Genomic DNA, 27774 nt, shown 5'->3' with positions numbered 1-27774 from the left:
AAAAAATTATGTACAAAAAAAATTTTTTTTTGCGGCTCGTAAGAGGCTAAATTAAAAAAAAATATGCAAGTTGTTACTGCAAACCTTGTACAATTAACAGAATTTGAGATGCTACTTATAACGAACCAATTTCCATGCATGTAAATTCAAACAGACAGTTAAAAAAGGTTTTGCTAAATAAATATGGTTGTATCAATTATAAACAATCCGATGGATTATACATTAAATCATAAAAAATATTTGTCAAAAGCCGATGTACTACATTGTTGTGGCCAAATTTGCTGATAGCAGGGTATTCCCTACTTATAAGTTATTATGGATGTACAGATTATGCATCTTCAGATAAGAAGAAGTAGCGAAATATTTTTGGCAAACATCGCAGTGAAATATATGCGGGTTACGCATGTGACTTTCAAGATTCTTGATTTGGGCAAAAGATTGTAAACACACGTTGCAGCGATGTGTGTGTGGAATTTTCTTATGTTTAGAGAGATAACTACTTGTACGGTAGGTTTGGAAACACACGTTGCAGTGGTAAGGTCTTTCGCCAGAGTGAATGCGCATATGAGCTGTGAGATCAGATCTTTGACTGAAGGCTCGTGAACACACGTTGCAGCGGTAAGGTCTTTCTCCGGAGTGAGTCCGCATATGAGTTGTAAGATAAGCCTTGTGTTTGAAGGTCATTGAACACTCGTTGCAGTGATAAGGTTTTTCTCCGGAGTGAGTCCGCATGTGAGTTGTAAGATAAGCCTTGTGTTTGAAGGTCATTGAACACTCGTTGCAGCGATAAGGTCTTTCTCCAGAGTGTGTGCGCATATGATATATAAGATTATATTTACTATAGTAGGCTCGTGAACACTCGTTGCAGCGATAAGGTCTTTCTCCAGAGTGTGTGTGCATATGATACATAAGATTACATTTACTTTTGTAGGCTTGTGGACACACGTTGCATTGGTAAGGTTTTTCGCTAGAGTGAATGCGCATGTGAGCTGTGAGATGACATTTATATTTGAAGGCTTGTGGACACTCGTTGCATCGATAAAGTCTTTCTCCAGAGTGTGTGCGCATGTGAACTATGAGACTACATTTATGTTTGTAGGCTCGTGGACATTCATTACAGGAGTAAGGTCTTTCGCTGGAGTGAATCTGCATACATCCTGTAAAATGATATTTTTTCTCAAGTTTAGAAAGCAAACAGTGCATTTTTAAAGAATCTTACCAGTCGGTAAACATGTATGGTGAATAATCTCGTTGGAATTAGTAAAAGTTGTTTTACAAACAGTGCAGCAACTGAAATTAGTCGAGGAAGATCCACCAGCTCCGTCTTCGTTGCTAAAATCCTGTATACCACTTCTGAACATTGTTGCCGACAAATTACAACTAAACAAATTTACAATCAAATCCTTAGATTTTACGAAATTTAATGTACTTTGTTGTAAAATGAAAAACTGTCGAAAATATTGGATGTTTTGTATTGTGAAAATGGATACAAGTTATGAAAATTATGATAACACTGTTTAAAACAATTATCCCTGACGTGGATTACAAAAGTAGTATTTGTTGTGACGTAAAGGTATCGCTACTAATGTCAGTAAGATTAATTTCGTCGTAACGAAGCCACATGAACAAGAGCTGGTGCCGAAACGAAACATACTGTAAATTATGTCCTTCCGGATTATTTAAATGTGTTATCGTAGTCATATTACTCGCTTACTGATTTATTTTCTCACATTCACACCTTTAGTTGTCAACTTTTGTATCTTTTCAACAAAAAAGCTATAAAATATGTCCTATTCCTTACGTTTTCCGTCATTTACACGCCTGTCAACTTACAATTCTTAATAAACTAGATTACGTGTAGTCTATACAGCAACGACTATAAGCACATAGCAAATACGTAGGTTAATTTGTCCAGCTTAAGGGGGCTTGGGCGTTTGGTGTCGTATCTATTGAGGGGCCCCTGTGGGGTACTTGTCATACAAATGATTCTTTGTAATATTTTTTTTATAATCATTTTGATTATACACATGTGTGAACAAAATAGCAATAATACGCGGAAAAGTCATTGAGAAAATCGATATTAAAAAATTTATTAGTTTTCCCGAGGTACCTTGTGTAAAGATGACGGCCCTGTCACGATAAAGCTGACAACACTGTACTCTCTTGCTCTCATCTGCTATTGTATACCTATACTTGTGTAAGACTTCTATTTTCATGCTTGTATGTTTATGAATGTACAGCGCATGCGCACTTAAAGTACCTGAACAAAACAATTCTGATGTTCGATGTTTTCCTCGCTATTTTCTCAAAATTTAACGTGTTGATCCTATTCTTTTTTTTAAATAATAGATTCTTTATACTTTTAAGTTCATGTACCAATTTAATGTGTGGGCCCACAGCTTTTTATTGCGGTACGGTAGTCTATTGAATTTCGGGTTCCGTAAGGTTGCGTGTTAAAATGACGAATTTTCACAAGCGGTTTTCTCGAAAATAAATGTGTTGACCTACCTATTTTGTTTTCCTAAAAAAATCTAGCAAACTTTATCTATATAATCTCTGAATTTCAGACCTAGCCAGCATTTAATTCAAAATCGCCCAAGCCTCCTTAATGAATCTCTTTGAATCTAGTGGTATAGGTGGCGTCTTTAATTTGTAATGACGTACTAAAAATACTGACATCAGCAAAGAAACCAATGAATCGTGGTTATTTTATTAGTCAATTCTTTCTAATTACACGTATTGACTTTATTTTAGGTATTTTAAGTAGATTTGATTTTTAAGGTAGAATGAAATTTTTTTTCCTTATCATCCTTAGTATAGAGTTAAGACAGTTATAGAGATATTAATATAAAAAATTAAGCTAAAGGTTTCGCTTCACTAACTAATGTTCTAAGTAGGCATCGTGATTGAAACACAATGAGTTTAATAGAAAAAAATTTGTATGAAGTATGGGTGTTGACTTGAAAAGGATTTATTATTAAAAAGACATTGAACTATTGTTGAAATTAAAAAAAAATTCTTAACTTGACCCAAAACTGACCTTTAGTTATCCAAATATTTACGACTTGCGTGAAATTCCTTGCAGCATCGAGTTTTTTCACCAAATTTCTATTATTTATAACTATTGGTTGAGTAGATGTGGTCTGAATTTGAAAAACTTACTCAAGCACATACACAACATACACATTGTTCTCTCGATTATTCTTTCTATCGGCAAATGAAAAGTTATACTGTTAACTGCTACACACCTTAAATTTTAGTGTCTCAACGATATTTGTCAAAAAATAATGTGTATTATCTATAGTTGATAATTGGTGTGATATTCTAGATAGTATTTTAATAGCTGTTTGTTGTGCGTACGATTTTCGGTGACGTGTAAGACGACGCTGGTTTAATGGAGGCTAACAGTTTGGTATCCTGAAAAAAATAATTTGAGTAAATGAATAATAGTAGGTAACTGTTGAAAAAGTGACATGAAAACAAAAACGATTTCCAACATTAATGATTGAAAATTCTTTTAAAAAATATTAACCAATATATATATACATATATAAAATAAAACTATCTTTTTAATGTCAGTATAACTCATACATTGGCAGACGTGAGATGGCTATGTGATTAAAAATAATTTTCTTTACTTCTGGTCGTTGTTTGTATACGATTTTTCATAGACTTGCAGCAGGAAAGCGAATGTTTTAGAACTTTTACTTTGTAACTGCTGGAGCAAATAGTAATTTTCGTATCTGGTGGCACATATCACATTATATCCACAATGCTAAAATGATTTTGATGTAATACAGTTGCAGTATATGTTTGAGTCTGTGAGAACAAAAGAGAGGGTTGAGCAAAACTGACGTCTTACAATCGCTCGAGCTTAATTAAATTCTGCTCGACGAGTCTATTCCTATGTAATCCAAAATTCCCAGGAAAACGTTTTTTGCAAAATGCTCCCAATTTTGCTTTTCTAACAATGCCTTATGCTTGTGAAGAACTTAAAGACAAAACACTCTATTTTGTAACAAGTAACATGCCTTTTGCTTCTGTTATCCAGCAGTTGAAACTTTCTGTCGACTGATGGCTCTGTTGCAGATACCAAAACTGAACATCTCACGAAAATTCACTCGGTGCAATTGTAGATCCAGCTAAGTCATAACCTCTGCTATTGCGATCCAAGCATTTCTTCCAACGAAAAGTAACTTGATTTAAATTTTTCGATGTGATTTTAAGTGAGAAAAATAATTCTTTGTTCGTTGGTATAGATAGACAGTATTTGATAAGGTTGAAATACTCTGAAATATTTTATTTCAGCATTAATTCAAGTTATCCAAAAATTTAATTACTTTATTTCAATAAAATATCTTAACTAAAAACTTTGTTTATGATTATATTTAAAATAGTAACTCAAACAAAATACTCAAATAAAATATTTTATTTCAAATGAAATATTCCAATCATTCAAAATTGTTTAAAAGAATATTTATTTTTTTTATTTAAAATATAGTAATTAAACTATTTTATTCGAAATATAAAAATCAAATACGTTTCTATTTTAAATAAATTTGTATTTAAATACTTTAAATATTAAATACAATATTTAAATAAAAAGTGGTTTTAATACTTTATTTTTAATAAATTGTACGAAACTTATTTTTATTTGAAATACATTGTTTTGGATACCCTTGTATTTAATGAAGTATTTTAAATAATTTGCTTAAATATACTTGTATTTTACTAAATTATTCCAAATACCCTGATAAAATACAATTGTATTACAGAATGTATTTAAATAATGTATTTCAACTACAAATGTATAAAATTAAAGCCTTTTGGGATCGCTACAGTATGGTTTATTTCCAAGTCATTTCCCCACTCACAACACATTCTCCTGGCGAATGCGTAGCGGCTCCCTACATAATTTTAATTATTTATGTATGTATCAACGCTGAAATTGATAGGGATTTTTTAATTAAATGATGTCTAACCAGGTACCAGAACTTTTTTTTACAGAACACAAAAGTTCTAAAACTAGAAGTAGCTTCATCCAATTTTCGGCTTAAAAGCGCCATATAATGATCTCAAGGCGAAAATTGAATATAAAAATCAAAAATCATAAATATTCATCCTCAAGGCTTAAAATACAAAATCATTGTGTAGATATACATGTATGTGTTTTAATATTACATAAGAGCTAATCTTAGATGCAAGGATTGTGACTATGACGAGAACAGAAAAACACACCGCACACACACACAACATATATCTTACTATAAATTCACCTTAGGTCCTTTAACAAACATTTTATATGGTTCGGTTTGGGCACTACTAATTGATATGATATGATAGTGTTGATTTTTCTTGAATCATTATAATAATATATTACGTTAAGTATGGCCATAGAATAAGAAAAAAATGTAAACTTTGAATTTCATAGTAACGCAATTTGTCGTGGACAACTTTGTTTTTAATTTGACTCAATTATTTCAATTACTTTATTAAATACAAATGTATTTAGTCAAGTATTTAATTTAAATATTTGAAGTACAATTAATTAATACAGTATTTCAAATAAAATATTTTGAATACAATTGTATTTGTTGTGAATAATTAAAAATACATATGTATTTCATTAAATAAATTAAAATACTTTCATCAATTACATTTGTGTTTTAAATATATTATTTAAAAGTACATTGACCAAGTACAATTGTACTTCAAGTTTTTTGTATTTAAAACATCTTATTTTAAATGTTGTATTTAAAATGAACTGTTTCAATTTTTTAAAATTCAGTTAATATATTTAAAATATTTCAACTAAAATGCCATCAATATTTTCTAAAATAAGTTTCAAAAAATTGTAACTTTATTTTTTATTAATTTTTATTCAATTAATAAAACAGTTATTTTTTTTCCAAATAATAAAGTATCTTTTTTTTTCAAATAGTAAATACGACTTTGCCCAAGTCTGTCCGTTGGGGTCATCATTTTATCGGCAGAACTGTACGAAGTACGATACGGCTATGTTTGAGGAATAAAATTCTACTAGTCAATAACAACTAATTAGCAAGCAGGTGCGGAATATATCCTTGTAGTTCAATACGTCCTTTTGTTGAATATTTACAAAATTTCGTAATCGAATAAGTTAAAAACTTTTTTTCCGACCTTATGGAATAACTCCAACATCGAACAGACAGGAAGTCAAGTGCATTTTTTAATCACCCATGTAAAACTATAAAGTCTTGTCTTAGTTCCTAACTTTACGCACAGTAAGACACATACAATTATTTTGCTGTAAAAAATTAGATTTACAATCTTTAAAGCCGCTTTTCTCAAAAATCACAAAAATGGAGTTAATCAGTTTCTCTGAGATGTCACAAACTTATTGATTTATATACTAATTTTTTCATTAACTTTTAATAATAGTTACATACATTTAATTCAAAATAATAGTTATCTAATTTTAAACAGTTTTGAATGAAAAAAAAAATAAAAAAATAAATAAAATCATAATCAGTCAGCCATAAACATCACTAGATTTTATATCGTCTCATGCGTTATCAAAGCACAGTTATTCTTTAAAAACAACTTCAATCTTTAAAAAAAATTGACATGAAAATTATTGAAGTAACCCAATTATAGACATCAAAATGAATGTAACTAGAAATGACAGACACATTAGTATAATTTTTTATTAGCAACAAACGTAATTTTTAATTGACTATGAGATAACAATAGTACAAAAATTTAGAAAAAATTATGTACAAAAAAAATTTTTTTTGCGGCTCGTAAGAGGCTAAACAAAAAAAATATGCAAGTTGTGGCTGCAAACCTTATAAAATTAACAGAATTTGAGATGTTACTTATAACGAACAAATTTCCGTGCATGTAAATTCAAACAGACAGTTAAAAAAGGTTTTGCTAAATAAATATGGTTGTATCAATTATAAACAATCCGATGGATTATACATTAAATCATAAAAAATATTTGTCAAAAGCTGATGTACTACATTGTTGTGGCCTAATTTGCTAATAGCAGGGTATTCCCTACTTATAAGTTATTATGGATGTACAAATTATGCATCTTAAGACAAGAAGAAGTAGCAAAATATTTTTGGCAAACATCGCAGTAAAAGAGATGCGGGTTGCGCATGTGACTTTCAAGATGATTCATCTGTACAAAAGATTGTAAACACACGTTGCAGCGATGTGTGTGTGGAATTTTCTTATGTTTAGAGAGATAACTACTTGTACGGTAGGTTTGGAAACACACGTTGCAGTGGTAAGGTTTTTCGCCAGAGTGAATGCGCATATGAGCTGTGAGATCGGATCTTTGACTGCAGGCTCGTGAACACACGTTGCAGCGGTAAGGTCTTTCTCCGGAGTGAGTCCGCATATGATTTTTAAGATCACTTATTTGTCTGAAGGCTCGTGAACACTCGTTGCAGTGATAAGGTCTTTCTCCAGAGTGTGTGCGCATATGATATATAAGATTATATTTACTATAGTAGGCTCGTGAACACTCGTTGCATTGGTAAGGTCTTTCGCCAGAGTGAGTGCGCATGTGAGTTGTGAGAGTAGAACTTTGGCTGAAGGATCGTGAACACACGTTGCAGTGGTAAGGTCTTTCTCCGGAGTGAGTCCGCATGTGAGTTGTAAGATAAGCCTTGTGTTTGAAGGTCATTGAACACTCGTTGCAGTGATAAGATTTTTCGCTCGAGTGAGTATGCATATGAACTGTAAGATACCTTTGTTTTCTGAAGGCTTGTGAACACACGTTGCAGAGATAAGGTCTTTCATCCAAGTGAGTGCGCATGTGAGATCTGAGATGACATTTGTATTGAAAGGTTTTGAAGCACATGTTGCATTGATGAGGTCTCTCACCATAGTGAGTTTGCATATGACATGTAAGATTACATTTATTTTTGTAGGCTTGTGGACATTCATTACAAGAGTAAGGTCTTTCGCCGGAGTGAATCTGCATACATCCTGTAAAATGATATTTTTTCTCAAGTTTAGAAAGCAAACAGTGCATTTTTAAAGAATCTTACCAGTCGGTAAACATGTATGGTGAATAATCTCGTTGGAATTAGTAAAAGTTGTTTTACAAACAGTGCAGCAACTGAAATTAGTCGAGGAAGATCCACCAGCTCCGTCTTCGTTGCTAAAATCCTGTATACCACTTCTGAACATTGTTGCCGACAAAATACAACTGAAAACAAATTTTTAATTAAATTTTTCATTTCTAAAAAATTTTATGTACTTTGTTGAAAATTAAAAACTGTTTAAATATTTTTTTCTATTAGGTAGAGTAATTATATAATTGGAGTACTTACTCCAAGTGTATAATCAATTCTTTCGGATTAGCACTACAATTTCCTATTATCAATCTTATAGACAAGGCCAATACTGGACAGTGTTACAATAATGAACTTTAAATAAATGTTGTGGTAGACTTACGTAATGTCACTATTGAAATATTTAGACATAGTATTTTCGATCTTATTCATCAAAAATACGAGTGTTTGATAATTGTAAAATTGAATGAAAATCATGAAAATTACGATAACAGAGTTTACCATAGTGATCTCTTACGTAAATAACAAAAGTAATATTTATTGTGACGTAAAGGTAACGCTACTAATGTCAGTAAGATTAATTTCGTACCTAGTCATGCAGCCAAACGTACTAGAGCGGATTTTTTTTCTTACTGTCACATATTCAATTGTGAACTTTTAAATCTTTTCAATAAAAAAACTGTAAACTATCTTCTATTTTTTACGTTTCCCATCATTTATACGCCTGTCAACTTACAATTCTTAATAAACTAGATTACGTGTAGTCTATACAGCAACGACTATAAGCACATAGCAAATACGTAGGTTAATTTGTCCAGCTTAATGAATCTCTTTGAATCTAGTGGTATAGGTGGCGTCTTTAATTTGTAATGACGTACTAAAAATACTGACATCAGCAAAGAAACCAATGAATCGTGGTTATTTTATTAGTCAATTCTTTCTAATTACACGTATTGACTTTATTTTAGGTATTTTAATTAGATCTGATTTTTAAGTGGCAAGGGAATTTTTATTCTTATTATCCCCAGTATCAGAGTTATTACAGCTATTAAGAAATTTATACAAAAAACTCAGTCATATGTTTTGCTTCACTAACAAATATTTTAAATAAATATCGTGATTCAAGTACGATGACTTTGATTGAAAAAAATCTATATGACGTATGAGTTATGACTTGAAAAGAATTTATTATCACGTCACTGGTGCTCCGTAAGTAAAAATTACGGGATTTCTTACTTACCGAGCACTAGGAGACGTAAAATCGGATACGCACCACGTTCGGAGGTTAAGAAATGCCCTAGATTTCACATCAAACGTTTATTCATGTGAAATCTGCGACATTCTTATCCTCGCTCACTAGGTGCGTAATGTACTATTAAAAAAGACATTGAATTGTTGTTAAAATTAAAAAAAAATTCTCAACTTGACCCAAAACTGACCTTTCGTTATCCAAATATTTACGACTTGCGTAAAATTTCTTGCAGCATCGAGTTTTTTCACCAAATTTCTATTATTTATAACTATTGGTTGAGTAGATGTGGTCTGAATTTGAAAAACTTACTCAGGCACATACACAACATACCCATTGTTCTCTCGATTATTCTTTCCAGCGGCAAATGAAAAGTTATACTGTTAACTGCTACACACCTTAAATTTTAGTGTCTCAACGATATTTGTCAAAAAATAATGTGTATTATCTATAGTTGATAATTGGTGTGATATTCTAGATAGTATTTTAATAGATGTTTGCTGTGCGTACGATTTTCGGTGACGTGTAAAACGACGGTAGTTTAATGGAGGCTAACAGTTTGGTATCCTGAAAAAAATAATTTGAGTAAATGAATAATAGTAGGTAACTGTTGAAAAAGTGACATGAAAACAAAAACGATTTCCAACATTAATGATTGAAAATTCTTTTAAAAAATAGTAACTAATATATGTATAAAATAAAACTAGTTATGTCGAGTAATCTACTTTTTAAGAAATTTTTAAATGTCAGTACGACTTATACATTGGCGTAAGGATTTGAAATTTTTTTGTATTTTTATTGTCTATTACCATTATTTATAAATAGTCAACGAAAGGTTACGTGACCGCGTTCCAAAAAGTATGTGCCACGTCTTAGAATGTTTTTTTAACGTACTTATTGAGAAGCTTGATATCTTATTACGATCTAAGTTTAGAAAAGTAAAGAATTTATTAGATCGTCCAAGTGTTCAGTTTTCTTTCGGACGGCAAACGGACGATCTGAAGCTTCTTAACTCCTAGTCGTGGGTTGTATACGATTTTCTATATCTTTCAGACAGGAGAGAAAATGTTCTAGAACTTTTACTTTTTAACTGCTGTAGCGAATAGTTAATTTCGTATCTGGTGGTGGATATCGCATCATATCTACAACGTTAAAATAATTTTGATGTAAAAAAATTGCAGTATACGTTTGAGTCTGTAAAAAATAGAAGGTTAAGCAAAACGAACAACTTGCAATATCACGAGCTTAACTTAATTGTGCTCGAAAAGTCTATAATTCATTCTTTTTTTTTATATTCTTAACACTTTGGCATACATTTGCTTACTTCTATTAATACATACAGTTTAAAATAGTATTAAATAAAAAAAGTAATGATTCTAAATCGAATACTAAAAACGGTACTTAGAGAACAATGGGTTATAATGAATTTTTGTTTTCTTAAAATAGAAAATTATCAATATTTTCTAAATACATAGATATAAATAACAAACATAGGTTGCATAAAAAGCCAAGTTTTACGGCATTGTAAGAAAGTTAAAAAATATTTCTTATTCAATTCTGATTTACTCATAGAAAGGCACAGATCACTTTAGAAGTACCTAGCTGTAAATTTTTTTACTTTCATATTAAAAATCCTTTTTATAATTTAGAGTACTGACAAGAACATCTATTTTTCAAACCAGAAGTGACGGATTGAATTTAATTCAAACCGTTACTAATAAATAGATGCAGTAATACCTAATATATTTAAGTACATAACTAAATGACATGGGTTTGTATTGCTATTCTTGTAAAAAAAAGTCGAATCAAATGCAATTACTAATTTAAGAGCACGATATTTTTTTTTGTTAGATATTTTTGTAACAAAAATGAAGAATATAAAGAAAAACTGGGAACAAACAAAAAGTACGAAACTTAGTTTTTTAAATTAAAAGAAAAAAAAATGCTATTTATGCTACTATAATAAAACCTACATAAAAATATGAAGATCTCCATACTAAATATTTTACAGGACCTTACCCTTACATATCGATGGTAAATAACATTACTTCAATGTATGATAAAATTTTGAAGAGTGAAATTTCATGAAATATTTATTTTAAAAACATTAACATGAAAATACTCCTATGAAATTCTTGATTAGTGTACTGTATATCCTGAAAACGCCGTTCTTATGACAAGAAAATGTTCGTCTATAAAATTAAGATACATGCCCAGCATCAAAGTAACATTTTTTCGTCCACTTAACTGTATCCTTTATCCAACTTCAAAATATGTTCATTTCAATTATAACGTACTGAATTATTGTATCAATTTTTCGTTATAATGCTGTAATAGCGACACATCTTGCATTGAAAACGTATTATAAATATAGACATTGTGCATCTTCAGATAACAAGAAATAGCGAAATATTTTTGGCAAACATCGCAGTGAAAGAAATGTGGGTTGCACACGTGATTCATAACATCATTCATTTGCACAAAAGTTTGTAAACACCCATAGCACCGATGGTAGTGTTGCGTGTACTTGGGTTTTAAAAGATATTAATATTCAAACTGACGGTTCATGAACATGGTGCAGCGATAAAGTCTCCTGCCACAGTAATTGCGCATATGTCTTGTAAGACATTTTTTTCCTTTAAAGGCCTCGCGAATACACATTGCAGCGGTAAGGTCTCTCGCCGCCTCGCCGGAGTGAGTGCGCATGTGCTCTTTAAGATTACATTTTTTGCTGAAGGCTCGTGAACACTCGTTGCAGTGGTAAAGTGTCTCGTCGGAGTGAATGTGCATTTGTCCGGTAAAATGAGTTTTTGTTCTAAAGTTTAGCGAGCAAACAGTGCATTTATAAATTATCTTACCAGTGTGAATACGTGTGTGGACAATGAGGTCGTTGAAACTAGTAAAAGCCGTTTCGCAAAAAGCACAACTATAGGGATGCTTCGAGGAAGATCCACCAGCTCCGTCTTCGTTGCTGAAATTCTGCATATCACTTCTCTTCATCAATTGTAGTAGTTTGAATTTTATATTATAATGAGGACAGTAAATTTAAAGTATATTTAATTAAGATGAATTTTTGGGCCAGAAAAAAACTAAAGTGAATCTGTGGTAAAAATTATAGTGAAGACTTTTCTATCGCAACTTTACCGTTGCTTTTACGGTAACAACTCACGCAACTTTTTTTTCTCCGTGTGTGAACAGACAATCCTTTCTTCACATTACTGGATAAGTGCGGACCTATTTTAAATTTTCTATTACGATAAAACACTTGGTAATTTACTTAAAATTTAGTTTAACGAAGCTCTCACCAAACCGTACTCGAAGCGTTGTTTCGAACTCAGTGAAGCTAAAATCCTTAAAACTGTATATCATAAAGATATTACGATTGTTATGATTCATTTTTTCGCTAGGAAATTCAGTCCAAGAAATTTTCACAAGCTGTCCTCGTTAAATAATAATTTTTTGCTATTGTTTTCTATTTTTTGATGCCAAAAACGAGAAAAAAACTATAATTAACGCATGGATAATTAAAATAATAATGTATTACGATAAGTAAAGAAAAAAAGCCTTATTTTACTAATTTTCTTTAAAATTAATATCCCTACAAAATCAGAAACAAAGTTTCAAAAAGTTCAACCATAAAATTAAAGTGAAGCACACCAGCCACACAGAAGGTTCGAACAATCTCTGCAAACAAACTGAATTAATTTCTACAGCCACACGTTTCTCAGCAATTTATTCCCCACTTGATTCTCTGAAGTGCTGTGTAGTGGGTGGCAATCAAAGTTTACATCTGCTGGTGAGTGTTGAGCTACAACAGATACCAAATGTAGCTCTCCATGTCCCCATGGACTCGTTAATTAAACGAAACCATTTTGCCCTTATATTCTGTATCGTTCACATTTATTTCTTGCAAGGACGTGGTAAGTAACGCCAAATGAGCTACCCACAAAGTGCAATCCACCATTAGCTAGAAAGTAGAACGTGCCAAAGACTTCCACAAGCTTTTCCGGGATTTCCGATTGGAGATCAGTGGAGATCAGATGAGACAAGTGCCGGTGGAAAGGAGATAAGAAATCACGGACTGTGCTCCGCTTTCCTGGAATAAATATGCAACAACTCCTGTAAGGGAAACCACAAAGTGATTAGCCTTACAAGAGAGTCTTATCGAGTGGTGAGAAAAAAAAATAACAGTTTGTCAATATAATTATTTGAAAAGTCCTGTGTAACATTTTTACGGCTTAGCTGATATGATGGATTAATTTTTTAATCAGTAGTATGAAAGGTTTACGTTCAAATGCCACATGAAAAAAAACATGCTGACTAACTGCAACCAGATTAAGGCTTTATGGTATTAAACATTGTATCATGAAGTTAAATTAGACTCGATGTCAACGATAGTTTCTAATTTTTTTTCTTCCAAGTATCCAAACAAATAAAAAACTTTGAAAAAGGTTAATCTAGGAGTTGCAAAACTTTTATTATTTTAGATAAAAGAAAAGCACTTTAGTGAAGCGATATACAGAAATTTCTGCAATTAATCAACCAAGTTGAAAAAAACAAGAAATTATAATTATTCAACAAAGACATTGTTCAATGATTCAAAAATTTACATTATAACAAGAAAAAAATATGCTCGACTATGTTAATAAAACTTCAGAAAGACTTCGAGTCTGACTTCTCCATGAAGGCGAAAAACGCCATCCAAGTGAAAGAATTGATCGACCGTCTCACAGTCAATCCTCACTGAAACGAGCATTCGTTTGCGCGTCATTGGGCAGAAAAATGCACTTGCTGTAAAAGCATCCGCTGAACAATAAAATTTTTTCTTGCATCGTCACTTATTTTCCAACGAATAAATAAGTTAAGATATGTTTGCCTCGAGATTTTCAATTTAAAAAAGATTCAATACATTATCTCATAAGAAAACTATTAAAAAGGCACAACTTGAGCAAGAAAGATATTTTTTGAGTTCGATTTATTATGATACTGGCTTGTAAGTAAAAACCAGATAATTTCTTAGACTCTACTTACAATCTTAGAAATGCAACTTATTTTTATGGTATGATTAGAGTTAATTACCTATTGTAATTTCTATTTTACAAGTAAAATTAATTTTTTGTTTTGGTTGTTATTGCAAAAACTATCCATTGCACTAAAATATTTTTAAGTTGGATGATTGATGAGAATATTAATAGTACATATCGACAATGGTAAAATAATAGAAAATAATATGGTTATTTTAAAAAATATTTTATTTAACTTACATCCTCTAATATTCAATTTAAATTATTCTTGTTTATAAATCATAAGTCTTGCAAAATTATAAAATTGAAATCTAAAAACGTTTAAGCTTTGTTTCATTTTTATAGCACATCGTACATTTTGTATGACATTTGTAGTATCATTCTCTTTTGTATCTATTAACTACAAAAATTAAACATAGTAATATTGACTCTTGACTCCTTGTAAATGCAAATCTGATCACATACGTTAAGGCCTTGACATGGCGTGAGGACATAAAAACCTTAGGGCATTTTTTAAATCTATTTAATATAAAGTTTGTATTTATTACAAGTCAAAAGTTAATATTACTAAATTTGGTTTTCATAACTTACGAGCGCAAAAAAAAAGTAAAAAAAGAGCATGTACAACTTACCTGAACTTTTATTTTTGTTAGAAGGAAAATTTCATAGGGATTTACAGATCACGTTAAGGAAAAACAAGATACAAAAAAATAACTATTTTTTTGTGTTATTAGTTTATTGGATTAGATTGGTTCACTTGGCAGTAAGCTTGATTGCTCACAATATTTCCCTAAAAGTATAACTTACTAGCAGCCCCCCGTCTCGGCTTCGCCCGAGACTTACTAAATTAAACACCGTAGTGTGTTGACATGTAATGTGAAACGTTTTCAGTTAGAAATTTTACACACATTCCCGACACATCTCAGAACAAAAATCTTCTTATTAAGAACATATTTTTTCGGAATACATATAGTTTATTTGGTCAAATAATAAGGTGTAAAAATTCAAAAAATATAATCATGCTGAAAAGTACTGTGCGTTCTTTATGCCATAAAATAATCGGTGGCCATAAGGAGCCGTTGATTTGCAGTTTCACCCGTGTAATTCACGAAAAGAGCTATTTTTTAAAGCTGTTAAGATTTTAAACTCCCAAAAAATTCATATTAAAAAAATTTTTTTTTCTCTTATCTCACAACTTTATTACCAGAGCAACAAAGTCCTGGACCTTAAACCCTACATTTTTTATTGCCACAAAAACACAAATACATTTTCTACTTATTTAAAAATCTGATGTAGGATCTTTAATCATTGATCTTTAATCAATCATTGCATCCCAAAAAATGTATTTAATTTTTATAATATTAAAGATTTTTTTGTATTTTTTTGATAATGTTATAATAGCGTAAACAAAGTTTGGTAAGCAAATAAAATATTTTAAAATTTTAGTTCGAACATTTTTACTGAAATTAAAGTTGTATATATTGATCGGTGTCGTTATTGTCGCTACTATATGTGTGTCTATAAACAAGTATATCAGGAATTATGGATTATTTTACATAACAATACATCCTGCAAACTTGAAATTATCACGAATAAAAATATTTTGTTGCATAAATTTTTTTTTATAGTATAGAGCGTTAATTTTTCAAAATAAATTTTAAGAAATAAACAAAATCCATGTAAAATAATTTTTTTTTAATTTATTGCATTGATAAAATGTATAAATAATTATCCTTTAGTTCGAAATGTCACGTTAAACGTTATGTACCACTTTTCAAATAAAATTATTGCAATGAAATTGCACCAGTTTTATCTCTTAAAACATTTATCATATTATAATACGAAATCCTTAACTCGTAAATATTTGAAAGGAAATAGTTGTTTTCCGACCTCGGGCGTTTTGAGGGTCTGCTGTGCCCTTTGTAGGAAAAATAGAATTCGCCACATACGTACCATCGCTCCGCGGCTACCTTACGTCCCTCGGGCCCTGATTTGCAGATCCCTTGGGCCGCAAAGTAACCTCAAATACGATGGCACTTATTCGAAGAAATAGTAGTTTTCGTCGGTCCGAGGGACCTGAAAATCAGGGCCCGAAGGACGTGAGGTAGCCGTGTAGCGATGGTACTTATGTGGCGAATCCTATTTTTTCTACCGAGGGCACACCCGACCCTCAAAAACGCCCGAGGACGAAAAAAATAATATTTTTTTTCGATTCTGTAAGTGAAATTTTTGTCGTGATCCCACATTTTAGCTGCTTTCTTATTTTAAAAAAACAATCTTAAACTTGTATTACTTTTCATAAAATCATAAATATACATATTTATTTTCTAAATATACGATAGCACGCTGACCATCATTTACGGTTTATGCACTACCTTTTTTCTTCAACTGAGTTTTAAATTAACATTTTTACAGTTCTAGACAATGGAGCATTATATATGAGCCTAAGCAAAGCTTAATGTATATTTAATTATCGACACTCACCGGTAGGTAGGAGGGAGATAGACGATTTGTAAATGTGTAGATGAGGCATCGTTGGTTTCTAAAATACACGCTTCGAACTAACCGACGCAGTGGGGCGGCGACAGGGGCGCAGTTCCGTCTATCAGTGGAGTTAAGCAGCATAGGCCGCGATGAGTACTTGGATGGGTGACCGTTCTAGGGTACCATCGTTTCGTCTGTACTCTTAACTTCAAGGGTCGATTAACTGTCTCTCTGTGGCCGTGTGACATTGCGATCGGTAGGTGAACAGGAGTTACTCCTGGTGTCTATACGTAGACATCTAGTCGGTAACTCCTGTTCACCTTTTGTTTTTTTTGTTGTTTTTTTTTTGTTTTATTTTTATTTTTTTTTTGTTCCTTTTTTTAAGAGATCGTTTGTCAATTGTTGTGATTCTTACAAATATCAAATAGAGCTCTAAACATACAAATCAATAGTCAAAAAGTACATATTTATTACCACGTATGGTACAACTAGTTGTAATAAGAAAAAAAGGTGTGACGTTAGCCGTGGTTAGTTACATCATGGTACACAGCCTTTATTTTATCAAGAAAAACAGTTCTTATTCACCGACTGTTGTAGGATTTGCGAAAAAATTTAACCCTGACTCGATGAGGTATATGCACGTTGACGCTTTTTTAAATATTTTTATATGATAGTATTTCACTTATGTACAAAATCTTTCATACATATTAATTTCTTATGGGTTTTTAAATTTTGTAAAATTCTAAAGCTTAAGTTTTTTTTCGTTTGTACAATTTATACACTACATCAAATACTTGAAAACAATTTCATCAAATTTTGGTAGTTTATCTCAGATGCTTTTTTCTCTGAAATTAAAAAATACAATGGAATGAAAAAAAATGAAATAAAAAAGGGAATGAAAAAAAAAAGATAAAATAGAAAAATAAAAAAAACAAAGAAATAAAGGAAATACAAAAAAATGAAAAAAAAGGAAACAAAATGAAATATGATAAAATAATGAAATAAAATATGAAAAAGATAAAACTAGAAATGAAAAAAAAAATTAAACAAGAAATGAAAAAAAACAAAAACAAGTAATGAAATGAAATATAAAAAAATAATGAAATGAAATATAAAAAAAATAAAACAAGAAATAAAAAAAAAAAATGTAAAACAAGAAATGAAAAAAAAAAAAAATAAAACAAGAAATGAAAAAAAAAAAAAAAAGTAATAAAATGTAACATGAAAAAATAACGATATGAAATATGAAATAAAATAAAACAAGAAATGAAAAAAAAATAAAAAAAAGTAATGAAATGTAATATGAAAAAATAACGATACTTATGAAATATGAAATAAAATAAAACAAGAAATAAAAAAAAAATAAAAAATGAAAAAAAAAATTAAAAGAAACAAACCAGGGGGTATAAATGGGTCATGGGACCTACCGTAAGAACGAAGTTCTTTAAACATGACATAAGTACAAAGTCACACAATTTTTCAGGTAACAAGGGGGTTGCCAGACCCATAGGAACAACGAAGCTCTATAAAAATAAGTACTGCATTCATGTAGTTCACTGAAACAAAAACTTGAAAAACGAATTTAAAAAAATAAGAAAATTTAGTTTAGTACTCACGATAGTTGAACTTCCTAAGTACTGTATTTATGCATGACGTACTCACGAAGTTCAACTATCGTGAGTACTGAACTAAATTTTCTCATTTTTTCACCACTGGCGCTTTTTAGGGCCATTATAAGTATTTAAGTTACCTACTTACCCATCAATCTCATCGCTTCTTTCTAGATGCCACCTAAGTGTAAACTACCTTGCCAACAAATACATTTTTACTACCATTTCCGGAAGCGATTCGTCGACTAAAAGACTATATCAACTAAAGATGGGCACTATGAAACCAAGTCAGCTATTCACTGGCAGACGTCACCTGCGGAGTTGTTCTTCGCAAGGCTGGAAAACCCAGTGATCGACGACCCTATATTACCCTCTAAGCATTATCCCTCGACTCTAAGCATTCAACCAGGAATTACTGATCCTCTCCAAGGTCTGCGCTGGGCATAACAGCTATAAAGGAAAAAAACTTGAGCCAACGGGACAGCCTCCACTGGACAAGTATCACTAACCAATCTCCCCATCTAAGATCACCAAAACAACTGAATCTGCAAATAAAAAAGGTGCTTTAGACATTAACGTCTTCGACGTTATACCGGGATACGTTGGGAAAGAGCACTACAACTAGCCCCAAAGCTTCGGACTTTGTAATTTTTCTAGGACTTAGTTGCTCTGGTAATAAAGTTGTGAGATAAGAGAAAAAAATTTTTTTTCAATACATATTTTATGTGTGTTTAAAATCTTTAAAAAATTAACGCCTTTAAAAAATAGCCCTTTTCGTGAATTATACGAGAGATACTGCAAATCAACGGCCTTTTAAGGCCAACGATTATTTTATGATATAAGAAATGCACGGTACTTTTCAGCATGATTATTTTTTTTCACGTTTTACAGCGTTTTACTTGACCAAATAAATTGTATGCATTCCTAACAAATATGTTGTTAATAAGAAGATTTTAGTTCTGAGAAGTGTCAGGCTATATGTAAAATTTCTAACTGAAAACGTTTCACATTACATGTCAACACACTACGGTGTTTTATTTAGTAAGTCTCGGGCGAAGCCGAAACGGGGGGCCGCTAGTTTACAGTAATATTAGTATATTGTACCATATTGTAATTAATAATAATATAAGTATATTGTAATATATTACAATGTAATTTTTATGCGATATAATCAGAGATACAACATGTCACGTTGTTGCAAACAATCATATGCTCCTACGTTTTTATGATACATTACGTCTATAAAATCCATCAGATATTTTTTTTTTAATTTCAGAGGAAAAAGCATCTGAGATACACTGTCAATATTTGTTGAAATTTTTTCCAAGTATTTGATTTAGTATAAACTGTACAAACGAAAAAAACTTAAGCTTGTGTATTTTACAAAATTTGAAAACCCACAAGAAATAAATGTATAAAAGATTTAAAAAAAGCGTCTACGTGCATATACCTCATCGAGTCAGGGTTAAATTTTTTCGCAAATCCTACAACAGTCGGTGAATAAGAACTGTTTTTCTTGATAAAATAAAGGCTGTGTACCATGATGTAACTAACCACGGCTAACGTCACACCTTTTTTTCTTATTACAACTAGTTGTACCATACGTCGTAATAAATATGTACTTTTTGACTATTGATTTGTATGTTTAGAGCTCTATTTGATATTTGTAAGAATCACAACAATTGACAAACGATCTCTTAAAAAAAGGAACAAAAAAAAAATAAAAATAAAACAAAAAAAAACAACAAAAAAAAACAAAAGGTGAACAGGAGTTACCGACTAGATGTCTACGTATAGACACCAGGAGTAACTCCTGTTCACCTACCGATCGCAATGTCACACGGCCACAGAGAGACAGTTAATCGACCCTTGAAGTTAAGAGTACAGACGAAACGATGGTACCCTAGAACGGTCACCCATCCTAGTACTCATCGCGGCCTATGCTGCTTAACTCCACTGATAGACGGAACTGCGCCCCTGTCGCCGCCCCACTGCGTCGGTTAGTTTAATGCGTGTATTTTAGAAACCAACGATGCCTCATCTACACATTTACAAAGCGTCTATCTCCCTCCTACCCACCGGTGAGTGTCGATAATTAAATATACATTAAGCTTCGCTTAGTTTTAGCTGTAGACTATCGGAGTATTCGGACCAGCAATTTGCTGAGGCTCCGAAGATTGAGAAGGAGGATGTCAAAAGACGACGTACGACGTGACACCTCATACTTGTGATTTCTCGAAGGGTCTTCTATCTTGGACACCTCAACAATCGATACTGGTAATCTACACCCAGTTTCTTGTTGGGTACTACAAACAGATATCTTGGAGTTTCTGGGTCGCATTACTGGATTATCAGACAATTAAGGGAGTTTGAATTACGTGTCTGTAGGATGTCCATCACAGAAGCAGAAAGTTCTTACATATACATGAAGGAAAAGAAGAAAAAAAGCACAAGGATGTGGCTTTTCTTCAGGATTTATATAGATTTACTTACACTGTAGGTGCAGTTTATATATCAAACTATGTGTTACCTGTGTACTCATCCATTTCAATCTACTTATCATTACCTTTTTATCTAAGCGATCGACGATATTATGATAAACATCAAAAAAGCTTATTTTAGGAGAAAAATTATAAAGGTTGACCATCCACTGATGTTTTCCGTTGTTTTTAAGTATGTTTTACAATACAATCAAAGACAGTTTAAAGGTTTTCGAACAAAATTTTGTTCATGCATATGAAATATCATTATATACTTGTTTGTATAACCGTAAAAAAACTATCTTTCTACAAAAGTAAAACTTATACGCAAGTTTGAACTTATTGTGAGAACGGGTATTATAAGTATGTACGGCCTAGCAGCATAAAATATTTTTTGAAAAGGAAATAATTTCTGCATGATTTCTCAGTCAATTCAATTATGAGTAATCAATCTTCAACTTTCTCTATTATATATAAACACCAAATTTTGACATCGCGAAAAAGTGAAATCAATAGCTACTATTCAAGTTATTATTCAAATCCAAAATCGATGGTTGAGAAACTAAAATTGAAAATTAAAAATATTGTTACTACCTCAATAGTGTATTTGAGATCCCTTGAAACGATGCAAAGACAGAAACGTTGAGACCCTGTATGATTACCTACAATTGGTGAATCGATTCCTAAGATATAAATGATAACACACATAAACGCCACACTCTAAATATGATGTATTCGAGGACGTATTTTGATTGCTTACAGCATGAAATTGTACATAGCATGTTTTTAAGACAACTTTACTTTTTAGTAGAACAAAGCATTTTATTAAGGCAGCAAAAAAACATAATCTCAATCATGCAGTGTAAAACCAACGAAAGTACAGCCAGTGCAAAAAAACCTCACACTTTAACAAACGAGATATCAAAGAAGAGCCAACAGAGTTCCTCACCAACGCGACGTCCACTCGGCTCATCCTGGCCCGTCTCCCACGCATTTCATTAAATCTTCACATCCAACCAACATGTGACCTAAGCCTGGAGTAGAGCCCACCGAGTAATTAGCACACTCTCGACAATGCAACTCCTTAGTAAAGGTTGTTCTGGCCTTGCTTATTGTTTGCAGTATGTCGCCGTGCTCGGCCAGAAGCTTCGTCTTGACGAGCTTTTCCTTCGTAAATTCTCATCCCGCTGGTATTTGTAAATGCACGCAACGATAATAGTAATTCCATTGTACTTTTTTTTCTAATAAGAGTGGTTATAGTAGGGAAATTTCGAGGTACACACAGTGCAGAGAGCAAAAGTATCCAGTGCCCGGAGTAATGATTAACATGTTAATTTTTCAAATTAAAAAGCTTGAGGCAAGCTTTTCTCGCGCAAGCGGAACGGTGTTATATAAAGAATGGTGCGAGTTGTGTTATTGTGTGGTGGATAGCTTGTTTCGCGCGTTCCTTTGCGGCTGGAAAACTTTTCTATCCTCGCATGGTATGAAAATCACGTGGACTGAATTTTAATTTATCACCACCCCCGTAATGTGGGCTACATCAATATTCAAAGCACAAGAACTGTGTGTGCGTGGTTACGTGTAATAGTTTGCGATTTGCATGACATTAGAATAATACATTGAAATAATACATTTGGAGTCACTAAGGACGAATTTGAGCGTTATGCTGATTACTAGGTGTACTTCAAATGGATGTTATTTTGAGAGAAGAGAAGTTTTCACTAGATATTTTTGTTTTCATCCCACGTCATAAGCGCAAAGGTGATGGATAATTCGATTTTGAAAAATGTGAAGCTGTCACCTATTGGGAAAAGGATATAAATATTGTAAGATAGTTTGTAATACCTCTTTTAGATGGAAGAAAAACTGATAATTATTTTCAGATTATACAATTTTATCTCATTGCCTATGTTATTACTTAATATTTTAGTGCTCAAACAACGAATTAAAAGATAATCGATTTAGTTTCATTTTCTTAGGCCAAGACTAGCTTAATAGATCGACACAAGTAGTGGAGGCTAAGGTTCATAGGGTACTGGGGTTAATAAAGCACTTGTTGTTATTTTAAAGAGAAAAAAATTAAAGACGGAAGTGTAGAGTCCAAGCTAACCTTTTAGAAAAAAAGCTGAATAAAGCTGTGTTTTTTCCAATTAAGATCTCTTAAACAAACTTTAAATATCCAACCAAAAAAATTGTTTTTCTTCCTACTTTAGTTTATTAAAAATGCATGAAATTAAAAATGATGTATGAAAGGTTTTATGCGTACTTAAATCTATAGGTCATAAGCTTCAAGAAATTGTATTATTGTAGCATTATTGATGTAATAATTATCCATCGAAAAAAATATCAATTCCAGGGTAATAAGAGCGCTTTTCGGGATAAACAAAGCGTTTTCTGCAAAAAGATTTTTTGATGTATCAGCCTTGTTTCGGCAATTGTTTTTTAAAATGAATACTTAACAAGTGCTTCATCTACTCCTATTGCTATCCTATAAATAAACACGTGCTACCATGTTGCATTGTGATTTTCCAGTTTGATGACATAGAATTTCTGACGATTCCAGGAAATAATTTGATTTGATAAAATATTTTTTGATCTATTTAAAAACTCACATTGAGTAAAACCATTAACAGAATCTTTTTCACTAAAAATTTTTGATATTTTTTGCTGCCTTTTTCACTGTAAAATTCACTACAACATATGTGGACCAAATGATCAAAAAAATTCTATCAATAGTTCTATCTTTATACAATTACCACCATACTATTGTTGATAAAAACATTATTCTCAAGATTCATTTACTATGGACACAATTTTTTTTCTTAAATTAAAAACAACGATTAAATTATGTAACTTTATCATAATGATAATGCAATAGTTATCGACATTTTAATATATTTTATTGTGGAAAAAATTCTATTGAAAACATTTAATCACCTATTGTGTGCTTTCCTGATATTGTAATTATACTGTGGTTGTATAACATCTAAAATTAAAATGATACTTGAAAAGGTATTAAGAGAAGAGGATTATGTCTTAACTGTAAGGAACGATAAGAACTTAATTCGACGCTATACATTTTGTTCTTAATAATTAGAAAGCTCAGTTGAAAAAATTTCACCTATAGATCTCACATTATTTTTTTCTGCGTACATCTAGAAGTGTGGTAAAATTCATGATTGCGTATAGAATTCAGGGCGACAAAGTTTTTTTAGCTTTTTCTATGAAATTAGTATAAAAAAAAAAAAAAAAAAAAAAAAAAATCAGATGAAGCATGCCACAAACTCTTTTACACAAGAATTTTTTTACATCATAGTTAAAGCAATTCTATAAAAGTATTTTAAACAGCTTAAAACAATTTTTTTATTGAAGCTCTGAAAAAGTACAAAATTTTAATGATTTTAAAAGTTACGGTCACTTGAAATTTAAACTTCAGGCAAACGACTAACATTTCAATCGATTTTTCATGGTTTAATTAAGATATTTATTATAACTCTTGTTCCCCTTTTGTTTTATTTCAAAATTTAAAATTTACATTTACAAGTGGTTCTGTCTATTGGTTCCTTTATAGTTGATACCTTGCATGTATAGTTATATATACAAGCGAGCCGTTTTCATCGTCTTCTCACTGCACAACTGTTCAAGTGAAAATTGATGTTCTAATATATAATATTGTACATGAATTACATAGTAAAAGTATCTTAATGTACAAGAGATGTATTGTTATTATTGTACAAATAAAAAGCATTGGATTTTTAATACAGTTCATTTTATTTTTTTATAGCGTCCTCAAGCGGATCTCGCAGTGAAATTGAAACGTTAACGATAGTTTCATAAAAATTTATTGGGCAGGGAACTGCTTCTACTAATTGATTTATATTTATTTTTAAAAATTTAATGATGATTGAATACACTTGATTAAAAATGATAAGAAATTAATTTTCAACAGTTTTTACATTAAAAGAAATCGTACAAGTATGAATACCACGTGCTTCTAGGTCATCTCTTACGAGAACGAGACATAGCTCTTTTTTAAATATTTCTCAAATTTGTGGGAAAAGAATATGACCATAAAAAAAGGTGACATATCCCTATCATCGAAATCTAAATAAATAATGATAATATGCATGTACAAATGAATACAACTCTCTAGTGAAAACAAAATAGATTAACATTGAGATTGTCATGAGATTACGATACACGAAAATTTAGAAAAATTATTCAAATAAAAAATATAATAACTATAAGTTGCAAACCTCCAGAATTTTCAGATCTTTCCGATAACAAGGCAATTTTTATGCATGTAAACTCAGATAGTGAGTTACAAAACGTTTTATCACAGAGGCATTGTTGTAAGAATTATAAATCAACTAGACTTTATATTCAACTATAAAAAATATTTACGTTAAGGAAATGTATTACATTGTTGTGGCCTAATTTAGTAAAAGCAAGGCATCCCTTATTTATGAGTTATTATGAATGCACAGTTGTGCAGATTAGGAATATGTCGATTATTTATTTTTTCATCCACATAACTCTCATTGTTTATCAAACTTTAAAATATCCTTATTTTTACCAATGTACTGTATTATTGTGATAAAATATTGTAATGTCAATGCATTCTACAATTAGAACTGGTTATAAATATACAGATTATATAGATTACCAATATACAGATTATTTTTTCGTCCACGTATCTCATTCTTTATCATTACTTCAAAATGTATTTATTTTAACTGATGTACTGAATTATTGTTACAAAATATTATAATGCCAATGTATTCTACATTTAGAACTTATTATGGATATACACATTATGCATCTTCAGATAAGATGGAGTAGCAAAATATTTTTGGCAAACATCGCAGTGAAATATATGCGGGTTGCGCATGTGACTTTCAAGATTCTTGATTCGTGCAAAAGATTGTAAACACACGTTGCAGCGATGTGTGTGTGGAATTTTCTTATGTTTAGAGAGATAACTACTTGTACGGTAGGTTTGGAAACACACGTTGCAGTGGTAAGGTTTTTCGTTGGAGTGAGTGCGCATGTGACCTGTGAGATGACATTTTTGTCTGAAGGCTTGTGGACACAAGTTACAGCGGTAAGGTCTCTCGCCGGAGTGTGTGCGCATGTGAACTGTGAGACTACATTTATGTTTGAAGGCTTGTGGACACTCACCGCAGGAGTAAGATTTTTCTCCAGAGTGAGTGCGCATATGAGCTGTAAGATTATATTTTAGGCTAAAGGCTCGTGAGCACTCGTTGCAGGTGTAAGGTCTTTCTCCGGAGTGTATGCGCATGTGAACTATGAGACTAAATTTATGTTTGAAGGCTTGTTGACACTCGTTGCATTGGTAAGGTCTTTCGCCAGAGTGAGTGCGCATGTGAGTTGTGAGAGTAGATTTTTTACTGAAGGATCGTGAACATTGGTTACATCGATAAGGTCTTTCGCCAGAGTGAATGCGCATGTGAGTTGTGAGAGTAGAACTTTGGCTGAAGGATCGTGAACACACGTTGCAGTGGTAAGGTCTTTCGCCAGAGTGAGTGCGCATATGAGCTATGAGAGTACAGTTTTGGCTGAAGGCTTGTGGACACTCGTTGCAGTGGTAAGGTCTTTCGCTGGAATGAATCTGCATACATCCTGTAAAATGTTTTTTTTTTTTATTTAAGTTTAGTAAGCAAACAGTGCATTTATAAAGCATCTTACCAGTGTGGATACGTGTGTGGCGAATGAGTTGGCTGGAATTAGTAAAAGTTCTTGTACAAACAGTGCAGCAACTGAAATTAGTCGAGGAAGATCCACCAGCTCCATCTTCGTTGCTAAAATCCTGTGTACCACTTCTAAACATTGTTGATAATAACACAGAACTAAAAACAAATTTACTATGAAATCTATTTACGTCAACGAAATTTTATGTACTTCATTGCAAATTAAAAACTGTTTGAATGTTTTTTCCAAGTATGTGTAGTGATAATATGATTTGAGTATTTAAGTCCAAGTATGTATAATTAATTTTTTTTAACTAGGACTGCGATGCCCTACTGTAATTATTGTACTTAATCAAGGCCTTCACTTGACAGCGCCATAATAATATACCTAAAATAAAGTTGTTGTGGACTTACGTACTATTTAGAAGCTCAATAAATATGAAAAAGTGACTATCAAAACGTCATGTTACTTGAACTTCTTCATTACATTCACATATATAGTTAAAAAACTTAATTACGTGTAGTGTATAAATAAATGAATATAATCACATAGCAAATACATGAGTTAACTTGGCCACTCTAGTGGTAAAGGTGGTGACATTAACTTGCATGTTTATACCAAAGACGTACTCGAAATGCTGACATCAGCAAAGAAACCAATGAATTGTGGTTATTTCATCAGACGATTTTTTTTTAATTACATGTATTGACTTTGTTTTAAGTATTTTAATGAGATCTGATTTTTAAGGTAGAATGAAATTTTTTTCCTGATCGTCCCCAGTATAGAATTAATACAGTTATTGAGAAATTTGTATGAAGAATTAAGATAAATATTTTGCTTCACTAACCAATGTTATAAGTAGGCATCGTGATTTAAACATGATGACTTTCATGGAAAAAATCTATGTGACGTATGAGCTATGATTTGAAGTGGATTAATTATTTAAAAAACTTATTGTTTAGATAATATTTAGACTTATTGTTAGAATTGGAAAATTCTTAATATGGCACAAAACTGACCGTTTACTATCCAGATGTTAACGAGTTGGATAGAGTTCCTTGCTGCATGGAGTATTTTCACAGAATGAATAATATTGGTGTCTATTGGTTTGATGGATGTGGGTTTCGGTGTAAAGTCGTTCTA

The 27774-nt window shown here is 31.6% G+C and overlaps 4 protein-coding genes across 4 annotated transcripts in view; 1 reads left to right on the top strand and 3 right to left on the bottom strand.

The window, feature by feature from the left end:
• Positions 1-27774, top strand: part of LOC106642172 (adhesion G protein-coupled receptor E3) — a 238238-nt gene that overhangs the window by 67595 nt on the left and 142869 nt on the right. The gene's annotated exons all lie outside the window — the stretch shown is intronic.
• LOC149374313 (uncharacterized) lies at positions 146-3146 on the bottom strand. The gene is made up of 3 exons (XM_089593928.1): positions 3041-3146; positions 1220-1380; positions 146-1157 (listed from the first exon to the last, which is right to left on the bottom strand). The coding sequence occupies exons 2-3, from the start codon at positions 1359-1361 to the stop codon at positions 304-306; spliced, it is 996 nt and encodes a 331-aa protein (XP_089450054.1). The 5' UTR covers positions 1362-1380; positions 3041-3146; the 3' UTR covers positions 146-303.
• LOC111643128 (uncharacterized) lies at positions 6991-9617 on the bottom strand. The gene is made up of 3 exons (XM_089593926.1): positions 9512-9617; positions 8046-8206; positions 6991-7983 (listed from the first exon to the last, which is right to left on the bottom strand). The coding sequence occupies exons 2-3, from the start codon at positions 8185-8187 to the stop codon at positions 7046-7048; spliced, it is 1080 nt and encodes a 359-aa protein (XP_089450052.1). The 5' UTR covers positions 8188-8206; positions 9512-9617; the 3' UTR covers positions 6991-7045.
• Positions 25709-27767, bottom strand: LOC111643129 (uncharacterized). The gene is made up of 3 exons (XM_089593978.1): positions 27651-27767; positions 26629-26789; positions 25709-26562 (listed from the first exon to the last, which is right to left on the bottom strand). The coding sequence occupies exons 2-3, from the start codon at positions 26768-26770 to the stop codon at positions 25709-25711; spliced, it is 996 nt and encodes a 331-aa protein (XP_089450104.1). The 5' UTR covers positions 26771-26789; positions 27651-27767.

This window comes from Copidosoma floridanum, unplaced genomic scaffold (genome assembly GCF_036245765.1).
Source record: "Copidosoma floridanum isolate Cflo_tuat_1 unplaced genomic scaffold, Cflo_Japanese_pri ptg000020l, whole genome shotgun sequence".
NCBI classification, from domain to species: Eukaryota; Metazoa; Arthropoda; class Insecta; order Hymenoptera; family Encyrtidae; genus Copidosoma; species Copidosoma floridanum.
Note: the sequence above shows the minus strand (reverse complement) of the source record. Positions and strands in the feature narration are given on the sequence as shown.

Bases quoted from the DNA above. Each gene is read 5' to 3' on its own strand.
- LOC149374313 (XM_089593928.1), bottom strand. From the start codon at position 1,361: ATGTTCAGAAGTGGTATACAGGATTTTAGCAACGAAGACGGAGCTGGT. The intron at 1,158-1,219 runs GTAAGATTCTTT...ATCATTTTACAG, and splicing joins CCATACATGTTTACCGACTG to GATGTATGCAGATTCACTCC.
- LOC111643129 (XM_089593978.1), bottom strand. From the start codon at position 26,770: ATGTTTAGAAGTGGTACACAGGATTTTAGCAACGAAGATGGAGCTGGT. The intron at 26,563-26,628 runs GTAAGATGCTTT...AACATTTTACAG, and splicing joins CCACACACGTATCCACACTG to GATGTATGCAGATTCATTCC.
- LOC111643128 (XM_089593926.1), bottom strand. From the start codon at position 8,187: ATGTTCAGAAGTGGTATACAGGATTTTAGCAACGAAGACGGAGCTGGT. The intron at 7,984-8,045 runs GTAAGATTCTTT...ATCATTTTACAG, and splicing joins CCATACATGTTTACCGACTG to GATGTATGCAGATTCACTCC.